This window comes from Toxotes jaculatrix, chromosome 8 (genome assembly GCF_017976425.1).
Source record: "Toxotes jaculatrix isolate fToxJac2 chromosome 8, fToxJac2.pri, whole genome shotgun sequence".
Lineage (NCBI taxonomy): Eukaryota > Metazoa > Chordata > Actinopteri > Toxotidae > Toxotes > Toxotes jaculatrix.
In genome coordinates this window covers 182,501-200,784 of record NC_054401.1, presented here as the reverse complement: position 1 = coordinate 200,784, position 18,284 = coordinate 182,501, and the positions used below count along the sequence as shown (strand labels likewise).

The window sequence follows — 18,284 nt, the reverse complement described above, 5'->3', positions numbered from 1 at the left end:
GTGCAAACACCCGCCCACCTGATGTCTGTGGTTGGCTTAATATAAAATCTTACTCCAATCATCATTACCTATGCGGCTATCCCCCGCCCCCCCTCACTAAAGGGGGAAAAACACACGCATTTGGAGCTCCTGTGTCTGTGTGAGCCAAGTGGGATGACCACTTCGTAGCTTCAGCAACTTGTAGTAACGGCATGTTGGTAATGGTAACGGCGTTCTAACGATAGAACAAGTAATTAGTTATATTACCCGTTACTAAAAAAAGCAACGGCATTAGTAACGGCGTTTATTTTAACTCCGTTATTCCCATCACTGGTCCTGAGCGGGGGCCGTGCTGTCAGCAGGTGCTTCTGCTCCACTGGTGTGGGTTTAGCAGATTTCTGTGAATCTGAGACACATCGACCGAGCATGAGACAGACAAGACACCGTACAGGTGAGTCCTCTCCGGTGCAGCAGGTGGCGCTCAAACACCTGAGTCAGACAGGAAGCAGCAGTAGAAGAAGAAGAAAGAAAAGGCGCCCCCTGTTGGTCGGTAGCGAACAACTGCAGCTGAGATGAGGAGAGAGAATCAATGGAGACGAAACGGACATAAAACATAATTTCGGAGGCACTAAACCGTCACCAGGTAACACCGACTCACCTGGAAACCCTCTGTCGCATCACTTTACCTGAAGATAACCTAACGTAACAGACTTAAAGCTAACCCTAACCCCGTGATTCTGACGGCGCTAACGTTAGCTTAGCACAAAGCTTTGAAAACAGCTGAGTGGAGTTAGCAACAGTTGGCCTGATACCTACCGGCTAATGCTAACGGTGTTCGTATTAATAGCAGCAGAGAGTTGAGTTAGCATGCAGCTAGCTGGCTGCTGGATGTTCAGTTTGTGTTGGAAGCTAGCAGTGCTAATGCTTAGTTAGCTGGTTAACGGTAAGTGCGTCATAACAAGCAGTTTGGTCAGTAAGTCCCTCAGTGAGTTAGATGCTAACGGATGTGTCGGAGCTGTTGAACAGTTCATAGCCTCCGGTCTAACATAGATTTGGGCTAAGCTAACGCTAGGCTAACTTCTCTGACCAGAGGATTTAAACTTAAGTTTTGATTCTGGACAAATGTGGTTCAGCGACGACAGAGACGCGTTAACAGGGACAAGATAAATCAATGTTTAAAGGAGTAAAGCAGCAGGTTGTTACTCAGGTCGCAGCTCAGACTTTAAACAGCTCATAGAAACTTCATGAATCACTCACACGCTCTTTGACCGAACGGTGTTATCAGAGGCAGCAGAATCAAAGTATGAGAAAGTGTTAGAACTGTTAGCAGCAACTGTGAGTCTTTATGTTGCATTGTACAGGACACGTCCAGTTGTAGTCAAGTTAAAGCAGTCCAAGCTGCAGGGACAGTCCAAGCTGCAGGGACAGGCAGTGTGGTCCTGGTCCGTCGTGTGCTGTACGCTGGCTGCAGGCAGGAACGGCACGCTGGGAATATCCATGTTTTACGTCTGCTCTGTGTTAATGTATGAAGAAGCTCATACAGCTATAAACATGGAAGCTTCACAGTGTAAACAGACAAGTAAGCTAATCAAGAAGGGGAAAGTTAGCATGTTAAATATTAAAAGCTGAACACTGAGGAATGAATGCAGATGTTAAACAGACTGTAGACAAAAAATGAAGTGATCTTTATGAAGTTAGCAAACAGAAAATTCCTCATCTCCCAGCTAACATGTGAATGTCCAACAGTCCAAGTCTGTATTGGGTCATGTGAGTGACCCAATCACTCTGTCCCCACCACCACCCCCACCTGCTGCAATCCTCTGTAGGTCGAGTGTAATCTTTCGAGGGGGATTACAACTTCAGCTCACACACACACACACACACACACACACACACACACACACACACACACACACACACGATGCAGTGTGTGTCAGCAGACGAGCTCCTGTCTGAACAGACTGTAGATTGTTGATGTGTTATACTGGTGTACAGTATTTCAGCCTGGTTTACTTCCTGTTGTTGTTTATCTGCTGGTCTCACCGACTGTGCCACTGACTCCATGAGTGATTCCTGATCAGATTTCTCTGGGGGTGGTTGGGGTGGTTGGGGGGGGGGGGGGGGGGGGCCCAAGCCTTAGAACCCTTGAGCTCTGACCTCTGACCTTTTTTTCTGTGTCTGTTTCAGTGGAGGGTGGAGCTTCCCAGCGATCAAGATGGAGGACACAGAGCTGGAGCTTTACCCCGGTTCCTCTGATCAGAACAGCCCCTCCCCCTCCCTCTCTATCTCCTCCTCCCCCTCCCTGTCGCTCCCCTCCACCCCTTCCTCGTCCTGCGGCCCCCCCCAGGCGGTCACCCCTCCTCTGGGTGTGATCAGTGAGGGTGTAGGGGAGCTCAGCCTGGTGATCGACGCGGAGGTGGCTCAGCGGGCTTGTCAGGAGGTGCTGCAGAAGGTGAAGCTGCAGCAGGTGGAGGGTGATGTCACTGACCTGCAGAACGGGGCGGGGCTGGACCCCTCCAGCCCGTCTGCTGCTCTGACCGCCGCGGTGAAACCCATGAAGATCCGCGAGGAGGACGACGACCCTGAGGGCCCAGCCCCCGGTTCGGTGAAGAGTGCCCGGCGGCGGCAGAGACACAATCCTTCCAAACAGTCGTGGCTGCTCCGCCTGTTTGAATCCAAGCTGTTCGACGTTTCCATGGCGATCTCCTACCTGCACAACTCGAAGGAGCCCGGTGTCCAGGCCTACATCGGGAACCGGCTCTTCAGCTTCCCCCACGAGGAGGTGGACTTCTACCTGCCCCAGCTGCTCAACATGTACATCCACATGGACGAGGATGTGGGGGACGCCATCAAGCCATATGTGGTGGGTGTGGTCTGGGCATGGGGTGGGGTTTAACAGCATATCACCCAGCCCACTTCCAGCTTTGAACCTGTTGCCCTTAGCGATCGTCCCAGAGCCTCTGCACAGAGGAGCAGCTGCTCTCCGTCCGTCCTCTGGGACAAAACTTAACTCGGCTTTGAAAAGTTTATATAGCTTACAGTACATTTATCCACAATGGTTTCCATAACAACCACGCCCTAAAATGTTCTTGCTGTCCCAAATGTCAACAACACCTAAGTAACCACCTGTTAAAACTGCACAGAAAGTCATAGCAACCACTTTCTGACTGTAGAAACACGTTAACAAGGAAGCACTGCACTCTCCGTCACATCCACCCTGAAAACACCTCATCAGACATCTACTGAAACCCTCAGCTGTTGCTTTGAAAGCCATTGCCGTCATCAGGCAACCACCTGTAAATGCAGCAGGTACTGCAGACATACCTGCTGCATACCGTGTTTAGCATCTGTGTGCTAAACGAGGCGTCAGTGCTAACTCGGTGTGTTCACACCATCAGAGGTCAGGGTGAGCTCAGGTTAATCAGTGTGTGGTTGTGTTGCACCACCTGCAGTTTGGTGGCAGAGGCGGATGCATCAGTCATTTAACCAGCACCTTCACGTACCTATGCTAACGTGCACTCCCAACCTAAGGTGTTAGAAATGACTCTGAAGTGTCACTGGTGACACTAAATATACAGAAACTCAGCATCACATCACACTTGTGATGTCTGGATAGCCCACCCTGTGGACTGACCTTATCAGTCTGTCTTTCTGTCAGACTGGGAAACATCAGTGTTGAACTGGTTGAACTGGGGTAAACATTGTGTTGCTTGAATGGGTCACAGGTCAGAAAGGTTGGGGCCCAGCGAGTCGGCCCTCAGTCAGAGGTTAGCAGCTTTTCAGCTTCTCTGCTTTGTTTTTCCTTCTGTTACGTTCTAACGTTATAAGTTCTGTTTTTCTTTAAACAAAGTTTTTGGACATTCTTCCATCTTCGTGTGACGTGTTGTTAAACCCTGTGTGTTGTCTGCAGGTTCACCGCTGCAGACAGAGCATCTCCTTCAGTCTGCAGTGTGCCTGGCTGCTGGGAGCTTACTCCTCTGACATGCACATTTCCACCCAGCGTCACTCTCGAGGAACCAAACTCAGGAAACTCATCCTGTCTGATGAACTCAAACCGGCGGGGCCACGAGCCCGCAGGGACCCCCTGACTCTGACGCCTTTCTGTCCCATAACGTCCTCCACCGCCGGCCCCGGGCCCCTGGGAGGAGACCATGGCCTGTCGCCATCCAAACGAACACATCAGCGCTCCAAATCAGACGCGACAGTCAGCATCAGCCTGAGCAGCAACCTGAAGAGAACAGCCAGTAACCCAAAGGTGGAGAGCAGCCAGGACGAGGTAACACAGCCAGGGTCGGGCTCTGGTTTGGTCAAGTGTTTTTATTAGCATGTGTATATGTGATGGTAGCAGGGCGATAATGTGTTAGCTTAGGTGGGTTAAGATGCATCAGCATGTGCCAGTAAGGCTGTTTGCATCCACATGAAAAGCATCTGAGTGGAAACAGCAGGAACTAAATGTGCTGACGTGCACGAAGCCTGAAGAGGAGGAGGAGACTGAACCTTCCTCACGTTAACACAGAACTAACAGGAACGTCAGGTTTCCATCATCATGTTCTGCTGCTGTCGTTTACTGAGTCTGTGTGTCATACATACCACATTATACCTGAAGAGGCGCGACAGTGAGTCAGTGCTGTTACTTACAGTCTTTCTGGGACACAGGCTCATACTCCAGCTTCACTCCATCACAGTCCAGGATGTTCTGGCAGCCAGAGCAGTTCCTCCAGCACATCCTGTGCTTCTTTACCTGAGCCCCTGCACTGTGTCTCGCTGAACAGATTTAGCACTCAGTGCTTACTGTAAGGTCTGTGAGTAACTGGAAATGTGAGGCAGGTGAGCTCAGACTCTGTCACAGAAAGACAGTGAAGCAAAATATGGAGTGAAACTCAGTAAAATGAAGAAATGCAATTCAAAAATACACTTTCCTCAAATGATAATATCATTTTCAGAAATACAAAGCAAAATGACAGATGTCTAAATTTGAGGCTGTTTTGTAGGAAGAAGTATTTCAGGTTGTGACCCAGTGTCTTCTGGTTAGAGGACAGTCAGCTGCAGCTGTGGGTAGAAGCAGCTTCTTCAATATGTACGATGTCGCAAACTAATCCTGAGGTTTCTAAACAAGAGACTCTGAAAACATACGAAAGGTGAACATGTCAGAATGTTTATTTATTTTTTTCCTGTTGTTGATTAATTCAAATGAAATTTAAAGTTAACAGACATAAAGGAGCAAACTGATGTTATTTCCTCATGAGTCTGAATCACATCACTCTAAACCCTCTGCTGTTTCACCCCCTGACCTCTGACCTCCAGGACAGCGGCTCCAGCTCAGACAGTATGGAGTTTGAGACTGGTCCTGTAAGTTCACCAGCTTCCTGTTTTGACCTTGCTCCAGGGTGCATTGTGGGAAATGAAGTCTGAGGGTTCTGGTTCTGGTTCTCTTTGAGTGTGAGGTGAAGTCCCAGACGTTCAGCTTCAGTTCTGGGTCCGACTGCACGTCTGTGACTTCACCGTCACCGAGTTTCTGTTGGATCCAATCAGCTGCTGAGTTTGTGGGTGAATCAGTGAGGACACTAACTGATCTCAGTACAGTGACTATGCTGTCGTCAGGTTTCCTCTGATGATTGGCTGTGTGTGTGTGTGTGTGTGTGTCAGGGTTGTCCTCAGTGTGAAACACTGAACAGATGATTTCACGTCAGCATGTTGACACTCACCTCATCGTCTGTCTGCTCAGTGTGGTTCTGGTCTGTCCCACATTAAAGCTGACGTGTCCTCTGACAGACGGAGGCGTCAGAACTCGTCCAGATTCCTCCGGAGTGGCCGAAGCTACGGCTCTACAAACCAACCAATCAGAACATGACAATTCTTCTGTTTCCTGTCTGAAAAGTCTCAGGAAACTGAAACAGTTAAAAAATCAATTGTCTGTAAGTTGATTTTTATAAAAATGATCAGTGATCAATGGAGGAATTGATGGATGGTTTCTCAACACAAACATCAAACCTTCACCTGTTAAAGTGTCTCATGTGGCCTCCAGGTGGCGCCAGCAGAGATCAAACCACAGAGACTGACTGCTCCTCAAACATCCCGTCTGTCTCTGTCTCCCTGTCCTCTGTCTCCGTCTCCCTGTTCTCTGTCCTCTGTCCCTGTCTCACTGTCCTCTGTCTGTCCTCCAGCCGGTGCGTCTGGCTCCTCAGAGGGAGTTCATCAAGTCTCTGATGGGGATCGGGAAGCGTTTGGCCACGCTGCCCACCAAAGAGCAGAAGACGCAGCGGCTGATCTCGGAGCTGTCGCTGCTCAACCACAAACTGCCCGCTCGGGTTTGGCTGCCCACCGCCGCCTTCGACCACCACGTGGTCCGAGTGCCGCACACACAGGCCGTGGTGTTAAACTCCAAAGACAAGGTTAGAGACACGCACACACAGTACACATTTCGTCTCGCCTGTAAGGCCACAACCTAAATCTGTTTCTAACCAGAACCTTGAAACAGTCCTTTGAAGTACAGAGGACCGGCTGAAATGTCCTCACGATCCAGAACTGTCCTCACAGTGGTGATGTAAAACTGAAGTGGGTCCTCACAAAGATAGAAATACATGCAAACACTGACTGAAGCGTCCTTTGGTGTGGACCAGGAAACGTCTGAGCACCAAACCACCAGAGGATCAGAGCAGCTGAGGAAACATCTTCCTGCTGTTTTATCGAGTGATCAGTGAATAAACCTTTCAAACTAATGCACCTGTAAACAAAGCAACATGGAGCCATGTGAGGAAGATCAGTGTCCGAGCGTCACCTTCGTCTTTTAAACGCTTTGGGAGGAATTGTTTATGAGAGGTTTTAAAAACCTGGTTAGGCTGTAAGAGTAATACTAACTCAGAGGCAGGTGGAGTTTACGCACCGTCTTCTGACGGGATCGCTGCAGCCGTCACTTCCACCACTTCCTGTTGGTCTCAGCTTCACACCTGTAAACTCTGGTCTCTTGCATCTGGTCCGTCGGACTCGCTGAGGGAGTCACTGACGTCGTTTGATATTTTACGCCTGAGGTCTGTTTGTCACGAAACAACGAAATTCCATTGTGTACGGTTGAAGATGAGGCCGGTGGAGACGTCCATGTGGACAGAGTCGTCCAGTCGTGGACGTGGTTTTATCCTCTCTCTGTTTTGTTTGGATGTATTAGACATGATGTTTGCTTCAATGTTGCTCTGATCTCAGCAGGTGATGTTCAGGTAGTTTGTCCTGTCATCGATGATGATGATGATGATGAAGATGTGTGGTTTGACTGTTAGCAGACGCGGTAGATTCGTGCTGTAAGGACGCATTTATTACCTGTGAAGAACTGAGAAGGTAATTAAAAGGATCTGAGTCGTGAGACTGTGACCTCAGCGGTCATGTGACCTGTTTCGACCTCCTCTGTGACCCCGCAGGCTCCGTACCTGATCTACGTGGAGGTTCTGGAGTGTGAGAACTTTGAGACGTCCAGTGTTCCGATCCGGATACCGGAGAACCGGATCAGGAGCACGCGTTCTGTGGAGAACCTGCCGGACTGCGGCATGACGGCAGAACAGAGAGCCGGCAGCTTCTCCATGGTCCCAAACTACGACAACGACGACGAGGCCTGGTCTGTGGATGACATAGGAGAGCTGCAGGTGGAGGTGAGGTGGTGTCCGTTTGTTCTTAGACAGGATGTCTCAGATCAGAACAGGAAGTAGAAACCTGTTCAGAGGTTCAAAGGCTCAATACAAGTCCACACTGTTCGCCGGACGTCTCACAGTTAGTGCTGAACGGCAGCACATGGTTTCAGGCTGAGGACGAATTTCGGTCCAGGTTAAAGACGCAGTACGGGTTGCATACACATGCTGTGGACGGCGTCCGTCTCACTGATTGTCCATCTTTCCCTCCTCCAGCTCCCAGAGGTCCACACCAACAGCTGTGATAACATCAGCCAGTTCTCAGTGGACAGTATCACCAGTCTGGAGAGTAAAGAGCCTGTGTTCATCGCTGCTGGAGACATCAGGTCTGTGCACACACACACACACACACACACGCACGCACACACACACACACACACGCACACACACACACACACACACACACAGTGAAACACCTGGTCAGTCAGTCAGCAGGTTCTCTGATTTCTTTCCTTTCTACACATTCACACAGAACAAAGATCAGACCACACTGTCTGTGTGTGTGTGTGAGAGTGTGTGTGTGTGTGTGTGGTAATGTGTGTTTTCTCTCTCTCTGTCTGTGTGTGTGTGTGTGGTAATGTGTGTTTTCTCTCTCTCTGTCTGTGTGTGTGTGTGTGGTAATGTGTGTTTTCTCTCTCTCTGTCTGTGTGTGTGTGTGTCTGTGTGTGTGTGTGTGGTAATGTGTGTTTTCTCTCTCTCTGTCTGTGTGTGTGTGTGTGGTAATGTGTGTTTTCTCTCTCTCTGTCTGTGTGTGTGTGTGAGAGTGTGTGTGTGTGGTAATGTGTGTTTTCTCTCTCTCTGTCTGTGTGTGTGTGTGAGTGTGTGTGTGTGTGTGTGGTAATGTGTGTTTTCTCTCTCTCTGTCTGTGTGTGTGTGTGTGGTAATGTGTGTTTTCTCTCTCTCTGTCTGTGTGTGTGTGTGAGAGTGTGTGTGTGTGGTAATGTGTGTTTTCTCTCTCTCTGTCTGTGTGTGTGTGTGAGTGTGTGTGTGTGTGTGTGGTAATGTGTGTTTTCTCTCTCTCTGTGTGCCTTGTGTTAGGCGTCGTCTGTCGGAGCAGCTGGCTCAGGCCCCCACCACCTTTAAACGGGACCCTGAGGACCCGTCGGCCGTGGCCCTGAAGGAGCCCTGGGAGGAGAAGGTTCGGTAGGTGGTGCTGCCTTCAGGGACCCTCCCTCAGGATGAACATCTGATGTTCTCGTTCAGTGTCGGTGCTTCCTGAGCTTTAAACTTTGAACGTGGAAACTTGATGATGATGATTCCTGATTTATTTGTCCTCTGTGTGTTTCTGCCTGTAGTGGACATTTTTCTGCCCCCCCCCCCCCCGTTGTTGACCTGTGTGTGTGTGTGTGTGTGTGTGTGTGTGCGCGTGTGTGCGTGTGTGCTTCTTGCAGGAGGATCAGGGAGGGGTCGCCGTACGGTCACCTTCCTAACTGGAGGCTTCTGTCTGTTATTGTGAAATGTGGAGACGACCTGAGACAGGAGCTGCTCGCCTTCCAGGTGCTACAGCAGCTCAAGGTAACGCAGTGACATCAGTAAAATCACATGATGAAAACACACTGACAGCAAGCAGGAAACTCACCTGACCCCCCCCCCCCCCCCTCCCCTCTCCTCCCCCACAGTCCATCTGGGAGCAGGAGCGTGTCCCCCTCTGGATAAAGCCCTATAAGATCCTGGTGTTGTCGTCGGACAGCGGGATGATCGAGCCCGTGGTGAACGCCGTGTCGCTCCATCAGGTGAAGAAGCAGAGCCAGCTGTCTCTGCTCGACTACTTCCTGCAGGATCACGGAGCGCCGACCACCGAGGCCTTCCTGTCTGCTCAGAGGAACTTCGTCCAGAGCTGCGCCGGATACAGCTTGATCTGTTACCTCCTGCAGGTCAAAGACAGGTGAGACGCTGACATCACCTGTCCCTCCCAGCTGCTTTCCACAGAAACTGTCTCTTCTAACCCCCCGTCCCTCTCTGTCCTCCATGTCTTCCTCTGTCCCTCTCTGTCCTCCATGTTCTCTCAGGCACAATGGGAACATCCTGTTGGACGCTGAAGGTCACATCATCCACATCGACTTTGGCTTCATTCTCTCCAGTTCGCCCAAAAACCTGGGCTTTGAAACGTCGGCCTTCAAACTCACCTCAGAGTTCGTAGATGTGAGTCTCTACAGGTCGTGATGAGGTTCCAGGGTCACTGAGCACGTTCTGCTGTTCCACCTGAGATTCAGGTTCTAATGCTTCCTGTGTGGTGCAGAGCTCAGCAGTGGTTCAGGTTTTGTGTGACTGATAAAAGCAGGAAGTCAGAGTGAGACTGGTGTGTGCGGTGGGTGTGTGCGCGGTGGGTGTGTGTGTGCGGTGGGTGTGTGCGCGGTGGGTGTGTGTGCGCGGTGGGTGTGTGTGCGCGGTGTGGGTGTGTGCGAGGTGGGTGTGTGCGCGGTGGGTGTGTGTGCGCGGTGGGTGTGTGTGCGCGGTGGGTGTGTGTGCGCGGTGGGTGTGTGTGCGAGGTGGGTGTGTGCGAGGTGGGTGTGTGTGCGAGGTGGGTGTGTGCGAGGTGGGTGTGTGCGCGGTGGGTGTGTGCGAGGTGGGTGTGTGCGCGGTGGGTGTGTGCGCGGTGTGTGTGCGCGGTGGGTGTGTGTGCGAGGTGGGTGTGTGTGCGAGGTGGGTGTGTGCGAGGTGGGTGTGTGCGCGGTGTGTGTGCGCGGTGGGTGTGTGTGCGAGGTGGGTGTGTGTGCGAGGTGGGTGTGTGCGAGGTGGGTGTGTGCGCGGTGGGTGTGTGTGCGCGGTGGGTGTGTGTGCGAGGTGGGTGTGTGCGCGGTGGGTGTGTGCGAGGTGGGTGTGTGCGCGGTGGGTGTGTGTGCGCGGTGGGTGTGTGCGCGGTGGGTGTGTGCGCGGTGGGTGTGTGCGCGGTGGGTGTGTGCGCGGTGGGTGTGTGCGCGGTGGGTGTGTGTGCGCGGTGGGTGTGTGCGAGGTGGGTGTGTGCGGTGGGTGTGTGTGCGAGGTGGGTGTGTGCGAGGTGGGTGTGTGCGAGGTGGGTGTGTGCGCGCGGTGGGTGTGTGCGCGGTGGGTGTGTGCGAGGTGGGTGTGTGCGGTGGGTGTGTGCGAGGTGGATGTGTGCGAGGTGGGTGTGTGCGCGGTGGGTGTGTGCGCGGTGGGTGTGTGTGCGCGGTGGGTGTGTGCGAGGTGGGTGTGTGCGGTGGGTGTGTGCGAGGTGGGTGTGTGCGCGGTGGGTGTGTGCGCGGTGGGTGTGTGCGCGGTGGGTGTGCGCGGTGGGTGTGTGTGCGCGGTGGGTGTGTGCGCGGTGGGTGTGTGCGGTGGGTGTGTGTGCGAGGTGGGTGTGTGCGAGGTGGGTGTGTGCGCGCGGTGGGTGTGTGCGCGGTGGGTGTGTGTGCGCGGTGGGTGTGTGCGAGGTGTGTGTGCGCGGTGGGTGTGTGCGCGGTGGGTGTGTGTGCGCGGTGGGTGTGTGCGCGGTGGGTGTGTGTGCGAGGTGGGTGTGTGCGCGGTGGGTGTGTGCGCGGTGGGTGTGTGTGCGCGGTGGGTGTGTGCGAGGTGGGTGTGTGCGGTGGGTGTGTGTGCGCGGTGGGTGTGTGTGCGCGGTGGGTGTGTGTGCGCGGTGGGTGTGTGTGCGAGGTGGGTGTGTGCGAGGTGGGTGTGTGCGCGGTGGGTGTGTGTGCGCGGTGGGTGTGTGCGAGGTGGGTGTGTGCGCGGTGGGTGTGTGTGCGAGGTGGGTGTGTGCGAGGTGGGTGTGTGCGCGGTGGGTGTGTGTGCGAGGTGGGTGTGTGCGCGGTGGGTGTGTGCGCGGTGGGTGTGTGTGCGCGGTGGGTGTGTGCGCGGTGTGGGTGTGTGCGAGGTGGGTGTGTGCGCGGTGGGTGTGTGTGCGAGGTGGGTGTGTGCGAGGTGGGTGTGTGTGCGAGGTGGGTGTGTGCGCGGTGGGTGTGTGTGCGAGGTGGGTGTGTGCGAGGTGGGTGTGTGCGAGGTGGGTGTGTGCGCGGTGGGTGTGTGCGCGGTGGGTGTGTGTGCGAGGTGGGTGTGTGCGAGGTGGGTGTGTGCGCGGTGGGTGTGTGCGCGGTGGGTGTGTGTGCGAGGTGGGTGTGTGCGAGGTGGGTGTGTGCGCGGTGGGTGTGTGTGCGAGGTGGGTGTGTGCGCGGTGGGTGTGTGTGCGAGGTGGGTGTGTGCGAGGTGGGTGTGTGCGAGGTGGGTGTGTGCGAGGTGGAGCTCAGGACCTGAGTGTGTTGTGTCTGTCTTTGAGGTGATGGGGGGTCCAGACGGAGACATGTTCAACTACTACAAGATGCTGATGCTTCAGGGTCTGATAGCAGCCAGGAAGCACATGGACCGAGTCCTGCAGATCGTGGAGATCATGCAGCAAGGTACACACACTCACACACTCACTCACACACTCACACACACTCACTCACACACTCACACACTCACACACACACACACACTCTCTGGTTTTTACTGTCCTCACTGTATCCCCCCCCCTCCCTCCTCCCTCCCCTCCCTCCTCCCTCCCCCTCCCCACCCCACCCCCCCCCCCCCCCCCCCCCAGGGTCCCAGCTGCCCTGTTTCCATGGCTCCAGCACCATGCGAGGTCTGAAGGAGCGTTTCCACATGAGTCTGACGGAGGAGCAGCTGCAGCTGCTGATCGATCAGCTGGTGGACGGATCAATGAGGTCACTCACCACCAAACTGTACGACGGCTTCCAGTACCTCACCAACGGCATCATGTGACCTGCATCATGTGACCAGCCCTGTGTGTGTGTGTGTGTGTGTGTGTGTGTGTGTGTGTGTGTGTGTGTGTGTGTGTGTGTGTGTGTGTGTGAGAGTGTGTGTGTGTCTCCGTGGACTGATGAAGCTCCAGGTTTTATAGCTCGACTGCAGAGACCATGAGCCCCCTCTGTCTGTCGTCTCTCTTTTATTCTTTTATTTCACTTTCTTCTTCTTTCTTTTCTCGTGTTTCGTCTTTCTTTCTTTGACGTCTCTGATCCTTCTGTTCTTCTCTTTCCATTTGGGCCGACGTCTCTCATTGGCTTCTGAGTCGGACTGTGAGCCAATCAGAGAGCAGCCCAGCTTTAGATTTAAATGTGAACACTCAGCAGGTGGATGAGGTGAAGCGAGCGGACTCAGTGAACTGTGTACGAACTGAGTCTGACAGGAAGCAAACCACGGACTCTTTAAAGGACCATACCGCTGTTTTTTTTTTTCTTTTAGCCCTTTAACTGCAGACTGTGTAAACCCGCTGACTCATTAAAACAAAGCTGTGTTTACCTGCAGCTCACGTCTGCGGCTTCATTTCATCAGAGAGTGTTTTGATTGTTTCGTCTGCAGAAGTTCGTCCTGAGCGACGCTGGGTTTTCAGGCGTCGACTCCTCAGCCTGGTTCAGCAGCAGCTCCGATCCGTCGGTAATGAAAATAACGGTCGCAGCTTTTTTCAACATCATCCAGGTGAACCACAGTGGGCGGAGCTTACTGCTGATTAAACTAACCTGACGTTTGAAAGGTGAATAGGAGAAAAAAAGTAGCTGAGAAACTGAAAAATGTTTTTTAGTTTTCAGATGAATCGGTCACGTTGCTGATTGAACCCGAGCTGGAGACGTCAGCAGATTCAGGATTTGTCCTGCAGAGACACGATCCCAGCAGCGTGGACAAAACTCTGACAGCAGCTTCATGTTGGAAAGTGATGAATGAGAGCGGCAGGTTTTTGATTTGCTGATTCAGTATCTGTGGACGTTTACGTGTGATTGGCTCAGAACTGTAGCTGGTCCTGGATCAGTTTCAGACTGTGGAGAAGTCTCACAGTGACCAGGAGCTGCAGGGACTTTCCACAGAGTCTGAGCAGAGTTAATTCTAAACGGCAGTTTGAACTTTAATGTGACTCAGACCGACCTTCAGACCCAGGGAGGAGGAGTCAGTGTGTCTGCAGGTGTGTCACTCAAACTCCCATCATGCACTCTGACTTCCTCAGCTGCATGTTATCAGATCTGGATGTGATAAGACTTTGTGTCCCGGGTGTTGTGACGATCTTGTTCAGAGATGTGGGTGTTACTCTCACTCACAGCAGAGCAGAGGAGGTCAAAGGTCACTGTGGCTTCACTCTAACTTAGTGACAGAGTGACAGAGCAGGATGAACGGATGGCGTCTGAGATCAATCCGGTCACGCTGTGACATCACACCCACATGATCCCACCTGTTCAGGTGCACTGAAAGTAAAAATCCAGCGTCTGAGGTAACAGAGAGGCGGGGGCCAGCCGGGGGGGGGGGGGCAGCCGGGGGTGGGGCAGCCGGGGGGGGGGGGCAGCCGGGGGTGGGGCAGCCGGGGGGGGGGGGGGGCAGCCGGGGGCGCCTCAGAGTACATCAGTCCTGATCCACTTAATATCCACAAAATATTTCATAAACATTTACGTCTTCAACTAAACAAAAACAAACTTGTTGTTGTGGAAGCTGCTGTAATGAACAAAACCTTTATATGTGTAGTTAATGAGACGACCAGTTCTGCTGTGATCCAGTGTCCTGACACCAGGGGGCAGCAGAGCTGCAGCCATTCTTCTTTAGCACTCCTTTACCCAGAGTTCCCAAGGGAGGAGGCGGAGCTTTACCTGCCCACACCTGCAGAGAGTTGAGCAGCTGAAGACTGGAAGAAGGAAAACAGACAAGAAACGAAGTGAGAGGAAAATGTTCCGATCTACAGAATCTGTCTGAGTCCACCGAACTGAACCCGTCTGTTCTGAACTCAGCTGATCCAGGGTCAGTCTGGATCAGAGTGCACCTGGATCCACCTGAGACTGAAGATTTCTCAACTTTTACCTGAAGCAGGAAGTGAAGGCAGGAGGAGCAGACAGCAGACATGGTGAGTTCACTCAGGTTTACTTTGAACCTTCAAAACCAAAAACCGTTTATAACGTCCTGATCCTGGTCCTGGTCCTGATCCTGATCCTGATCCTGGTCCTGGTCCTGATCCTGATCCTGGTCCTGGTCCTGGTCCTGATCCTGGTCCCAGATCAGATCCCTTTTGCTGTTTGTTTGAGCTAAAACTTTCTGATCTCAAAGGTTTTTAGAATCAGAAAAGGTCAGAAAATAAAAGAATGATGTGATTATTGTTCATTCAGAACTGAAAACATCTGTTGAATAAAAATAAAAATGAGAAGAAAAAATGTTTGAACAGATTCAAACGAATCAAAGTTCAAAATAAATCAGTTGAATAAAATAAAACCAGGAAATAAAATAAATCAGCTGCATCCGTTTGTTGCTTTTTAAACTAAAGCGTTCCCATTTTTCCCTCCCGTCACCATGGAAACAGTCACTGACAGGTCAGGTGTTCATCCTGTGGCCCAGCCCAGGGGCCCGGGCCCTCAGCGGGCCCTCAGGAGTGCACAGGGACAGCGTGTTGGGGGGGGGGGCCTCAACTGGAAGCTGCCGGTCAGGGAGCCGCAGGGACTCGGATTAACTGAAGTGCTGAAACAAAACTTTAAACAAAGTGCGGTGGGTTTGGTCCTGCAGGTTTTGGGACAGGGACAGGTTTTGAGACAGGGACAGGTTTGACTGATCGCGTTCTTGGTTCCTTCACGTCTGAGTTTCACAGTGAATAATCAAATTTTCATTTTCCTTCTCAAAACTTTGTGTGAACTCTTTAAACAGCAGCTGTTTGTGCAGCTTAGTGTGTCTATGAGCTGTAACACACACACACACACACACACTGTGACATGCAGCGTCCTGCAGCTCAGCGTGTCAAGGCAAACGTATTCGGGGCGTCGCCGTTTGCTCGTCCTCAGCACAACAAGATCCCACAGGACAGAGGAATGCTGGGAATTCAGGGGGGGTGAGGGGGAGGGGCAGTCCAACCAAACACACCACATCTGATAACACACACAGTGTAAAACACACACACACACACAGACTCGTTACACTCATTACATTCCCTAACCTCTGACCTAAACCTGATCCTAACCTGGACCCTGAAACCAGGTCTGGACCATCAGACAGTCCTGTGAAGGTGTGAGGACAGACAACATGTCCTCACTCTGTGACTCAGACTGGTCCTCACAATGATAGAAATACAAGTCCACACACAGTGATGATGATGATGAAGGTTCACTCTGCAGGTTGCTGGTGTAAACACGCTCAGAGGACGCAGCTATGGTGCATCAAATAATCGTTTCAATGAAAAGCAGCTGAGACGTCTTTGTACATGTGCAGTGTGTTGACACCTGTCCCTCGTTGTCCCTTCAGGGCAGTAAGGAGCGTTACCACTGGCAGGCTCAGAATGTGAAGGTGAGCGGGGTGGACGACATGGTGCTGCTGTCCAAAATCAACGAGGACGCCATCACAGACAACCTGAAGAAGAGATACATGGACGACTACATCTTTGTATCCTCCCAGGCGGAGTCGGAGTGTGTGGTCCTGTCGGAGGGACGGGTTTGTGTTTGCGTGTGAATAATGGAGAAACGTTGATCTGATTGTCTCTAACAGTCTCACCCTCACTAACGTGTTGCTGGGGCGTCCAGGTCCTGGTGGATCTGACTTAGGTCTTCCTAGGTTCCTTGACCTGGTTCTGTCAGACTTACATCGGTCCGGTTCTGATCTCTGTGAATCCGTTCAAACAGCTTCCATATTTCACTGAGAGGGAGGTGGAGCTGTACCAGGGAGCGGTAAGATCACCACACACACACGCCTTAACACAACATGTGACATCTGATGGCATTAACCCCGCCCCCGCCCCCCCCAGGCCCAGTACGAGAACCCCCCCCACATCTACGCGCTGGCTGACAACATGTATAGAAACATGATGATTGACAGCGAGAACCAGTGTGTCATCATCAGGTAGGCGGGCATTTCAACCTCCTCCTGTGAAGATCTGAGCCTCAAACTCAACTCAACTAACTTCTGTAGGGTATTAAACTTCTAGTGTGTTCATACGATAAATATCAGTCACTGAAATCATTTTTACTGTAATATATCTGAATTTATCATAAATCATCAACATTATTTACATTTCTATAAAAGAGTTACAGCAACGAAACCAGCAGACGTTTTTATCTCGTTCACATGAGACGTGGATCTGAATCTTTGTGGTTTGAATCTTTGTGGTTTGAATCTTTGTGTTTGAATCTTTGTGGTTTGAATCTTTGTGTTTGAATCTTTGTGTTTGAATCTTTGTGTTTTGAATCTTTGTGGTTTGAATCTTTGTGTTTGAATCTTTGTGGTTTGAATCTTTGTGTTTGAATCTTTGTGTTTGAATCTTTGTGGTTTGAATCTTTGTGGTTTGAATCTTTGTGTTTGAATCTTTGTGGTTTGAATCTTTGTGGTTTGAATCTTTGTGGTTTGAATCTTTGTGTTTGAATCTTTGTGTTTGAATCTTTGTGGTTTGAATCTTTGTGGTCTCAGTGGTGAGAGCGGAGCTGGAAAAACAGTTGCAGCCAAATACATCATGAGCTACGTGTCCAAAGTGTCGGGAGGAGGAGACAAAGTACAGGTAAGTATTCAGAGTACTGCTCTCAGATCAGTTCAGGTGCTGGTAGTACTGCAGTTATTAATGCAGTTATTACTACTGTTACCGTGGTTACTGTTGCCTTTGAGTGTGTTTGTGTGTGTGCAGCATGTTAAAGACATCATCCTGCAGTCCAACCCTCTGCTGGAGGCCTTCGGCAACGCCAAGACTGTCCGCAACAACAACTCCAGCAGATTTGTGAGTGTAAACATATAAATATATTTAATATTTCCAGACAGACAGACTGTCTTCAGGCAGATGTGTCTCCTCCCGTCACAGGGTAAATACTTTGAGATCCAGTTCAGTCGGGGTGGAGCTCCTGATGGTGGAAAAATCTCCAACTTTCTGTTGGAGAAAAGTCGAGTCGTTTCACAGAATCCTGGAGAGAGAAACTTCCACATCTACTACCAGGTACTGCAGCATGTCTGCTGGAACATGTGTCCAACAAATGTCCTGTCCACCAACTCTCTGTGACCTCTGTCCTCAGCTGCTGGGGGGGGCAAGTGGGGAGCAGAGGGAGAACCTTGGGATCACGACCCCCGACTACTACTACTACCTCAACCAATCAGGAACCTACACGGTGGAGGACGTCAATGACAAGAAGGAGTTTACTGATACCATGGTCTGTACCTGTCTGTCTGTACCTGTCTGTCTGTACCTGCGTGTCTGTTTAACTGTTTGTCTGATAAACTGTCTATGTGGACCTGTCTGTCTGTCTGTCTGTACCTGTGTGTCTGATAAACTGTCTGTGTGGACCTGTCTGTCTGTCTGTCTGTCTCTCAGGGGGCGATGTCAGTAGTGGGTCTGTCTGTGGAGGATCAGGATTCGGTTCTTCAGCTCGTCGCAGGAATCCTTCACCTGGGAAACATCAGCTTCAGAGAGGAAAACAACTACGCTGTGGTCGAGAGTCAGGACTGTAAGAGTCGCACAGCAGAGCGAGTGAAAACAGGCTCGGCTCAGCTCGTCCTCAGAGTCCAGACTGAGTCAGACCTGAACCACACACTGATCTGATGCAGTGTCACTTTACTTCCTCAGCATATCAGTATCTCTGATGTCCGTCCTGCAGAACTTCATTCAGAATCCTGCTGTTTTTAAGTGTCACAGTGATCCAGTGAGACGTGTCTGTTCATCCATGGTTCACTGCAGACAGGAGCTGATCGCAG

General features: G+C 51.5%; 2 protein-coding genes across 5 annotated transcripts in view; both read left to right on the top strand.

Annotated features, from left to right (window-relative positions):
* Window positions 1-512: 512 nt before the first annotated feature.
* Window positions 513-12,910, top strand: LOC121185449 (phosphatidylinositol 4-kinase beta). Of its 4 annotated transcripts, XM_041043552.1 has the most exons (13): window positions 513-622; window positions 2,167-2,842; window positions 3,890-4,255; window positions 5,284-5,328; window positions 6,144-6,371; window positions 7,389-7,616; window positions 7,869-7,978; window positions 8,691-8,795; window positions 9,044-9,167; window positions 9,272-9,537; window positions 9,662-9,794; window positions 11,884-12,004; window positions 12,187-12,910. In XM_041043552.1, the coding sequence occupies exons 2-13, from the start codon at window positions 2,195-2,197 to the stop codon at window positions 12,366-12,368; spliced, it is 2,556 nt and encodes an 851-aa protein (XP_040899486.1). In that variant the 5' UTR covers window positions 513-622; window positions 2,167-2,194; the 3' UTR covers window positions 12,369-12,910. The 4 variants fall into 4 exon arrangements, with proteins under 4 accessions (XP_040899486.1, XP_040899487.1, XP_040899489.1 ...); XM_041043553.1 differs by lacking the exon at window positions 5,284-5,328; XM_041043555.1 differs by lacking the exon at window positions 7,389-7,616.
* A 1,343-nt stretch (window positions 12,911-14,253) lies between these two features.
* The window catches only part of myo1eb (myosin IEb), a 13,798-nt gene continuing 9,767 nt past the window's right edge, over window positions 14,254-18,284 (top strand). The window contains exons 1-9 of the mRNA XM_041043551.1: window positions 14,254-14,484; window positions 15,864-16,001; window positions 16,193-16,282; window positions 16,360-16,454; window positions 17,019-17,106; window positions 17,230-17,319; window positions 17,401-17,532; window positions 17,609-17,743; window positions 17,905-18,037. Of these exons, the coding sequence (XP_040899485.1) occupies window positions 14,482-14,484; window positions 15,864-16,001; window positions 16,193-16,282; window positions 16,360-16,454; window positions 17,019-17,106; window positions 17,230-17,319; window positions 17,401-17,532; window positions 17,609-17,743; window positions 17,905-18,037 (904 nt within the window). The 5' untranslated portion in view covers window positions 14,254-14,481. The remainder of the gene's footprint in view (window positions 14,485-15,863; window positions 16,002-16,192; window positions 16,283-16,359; window positions 16,455-17,018; window positions 17,107-17,229; window positions 17,320-17,400; window positions 17,533-17,608; window positions 17,744-17,904; window positions 18,038-18,284) is intronic.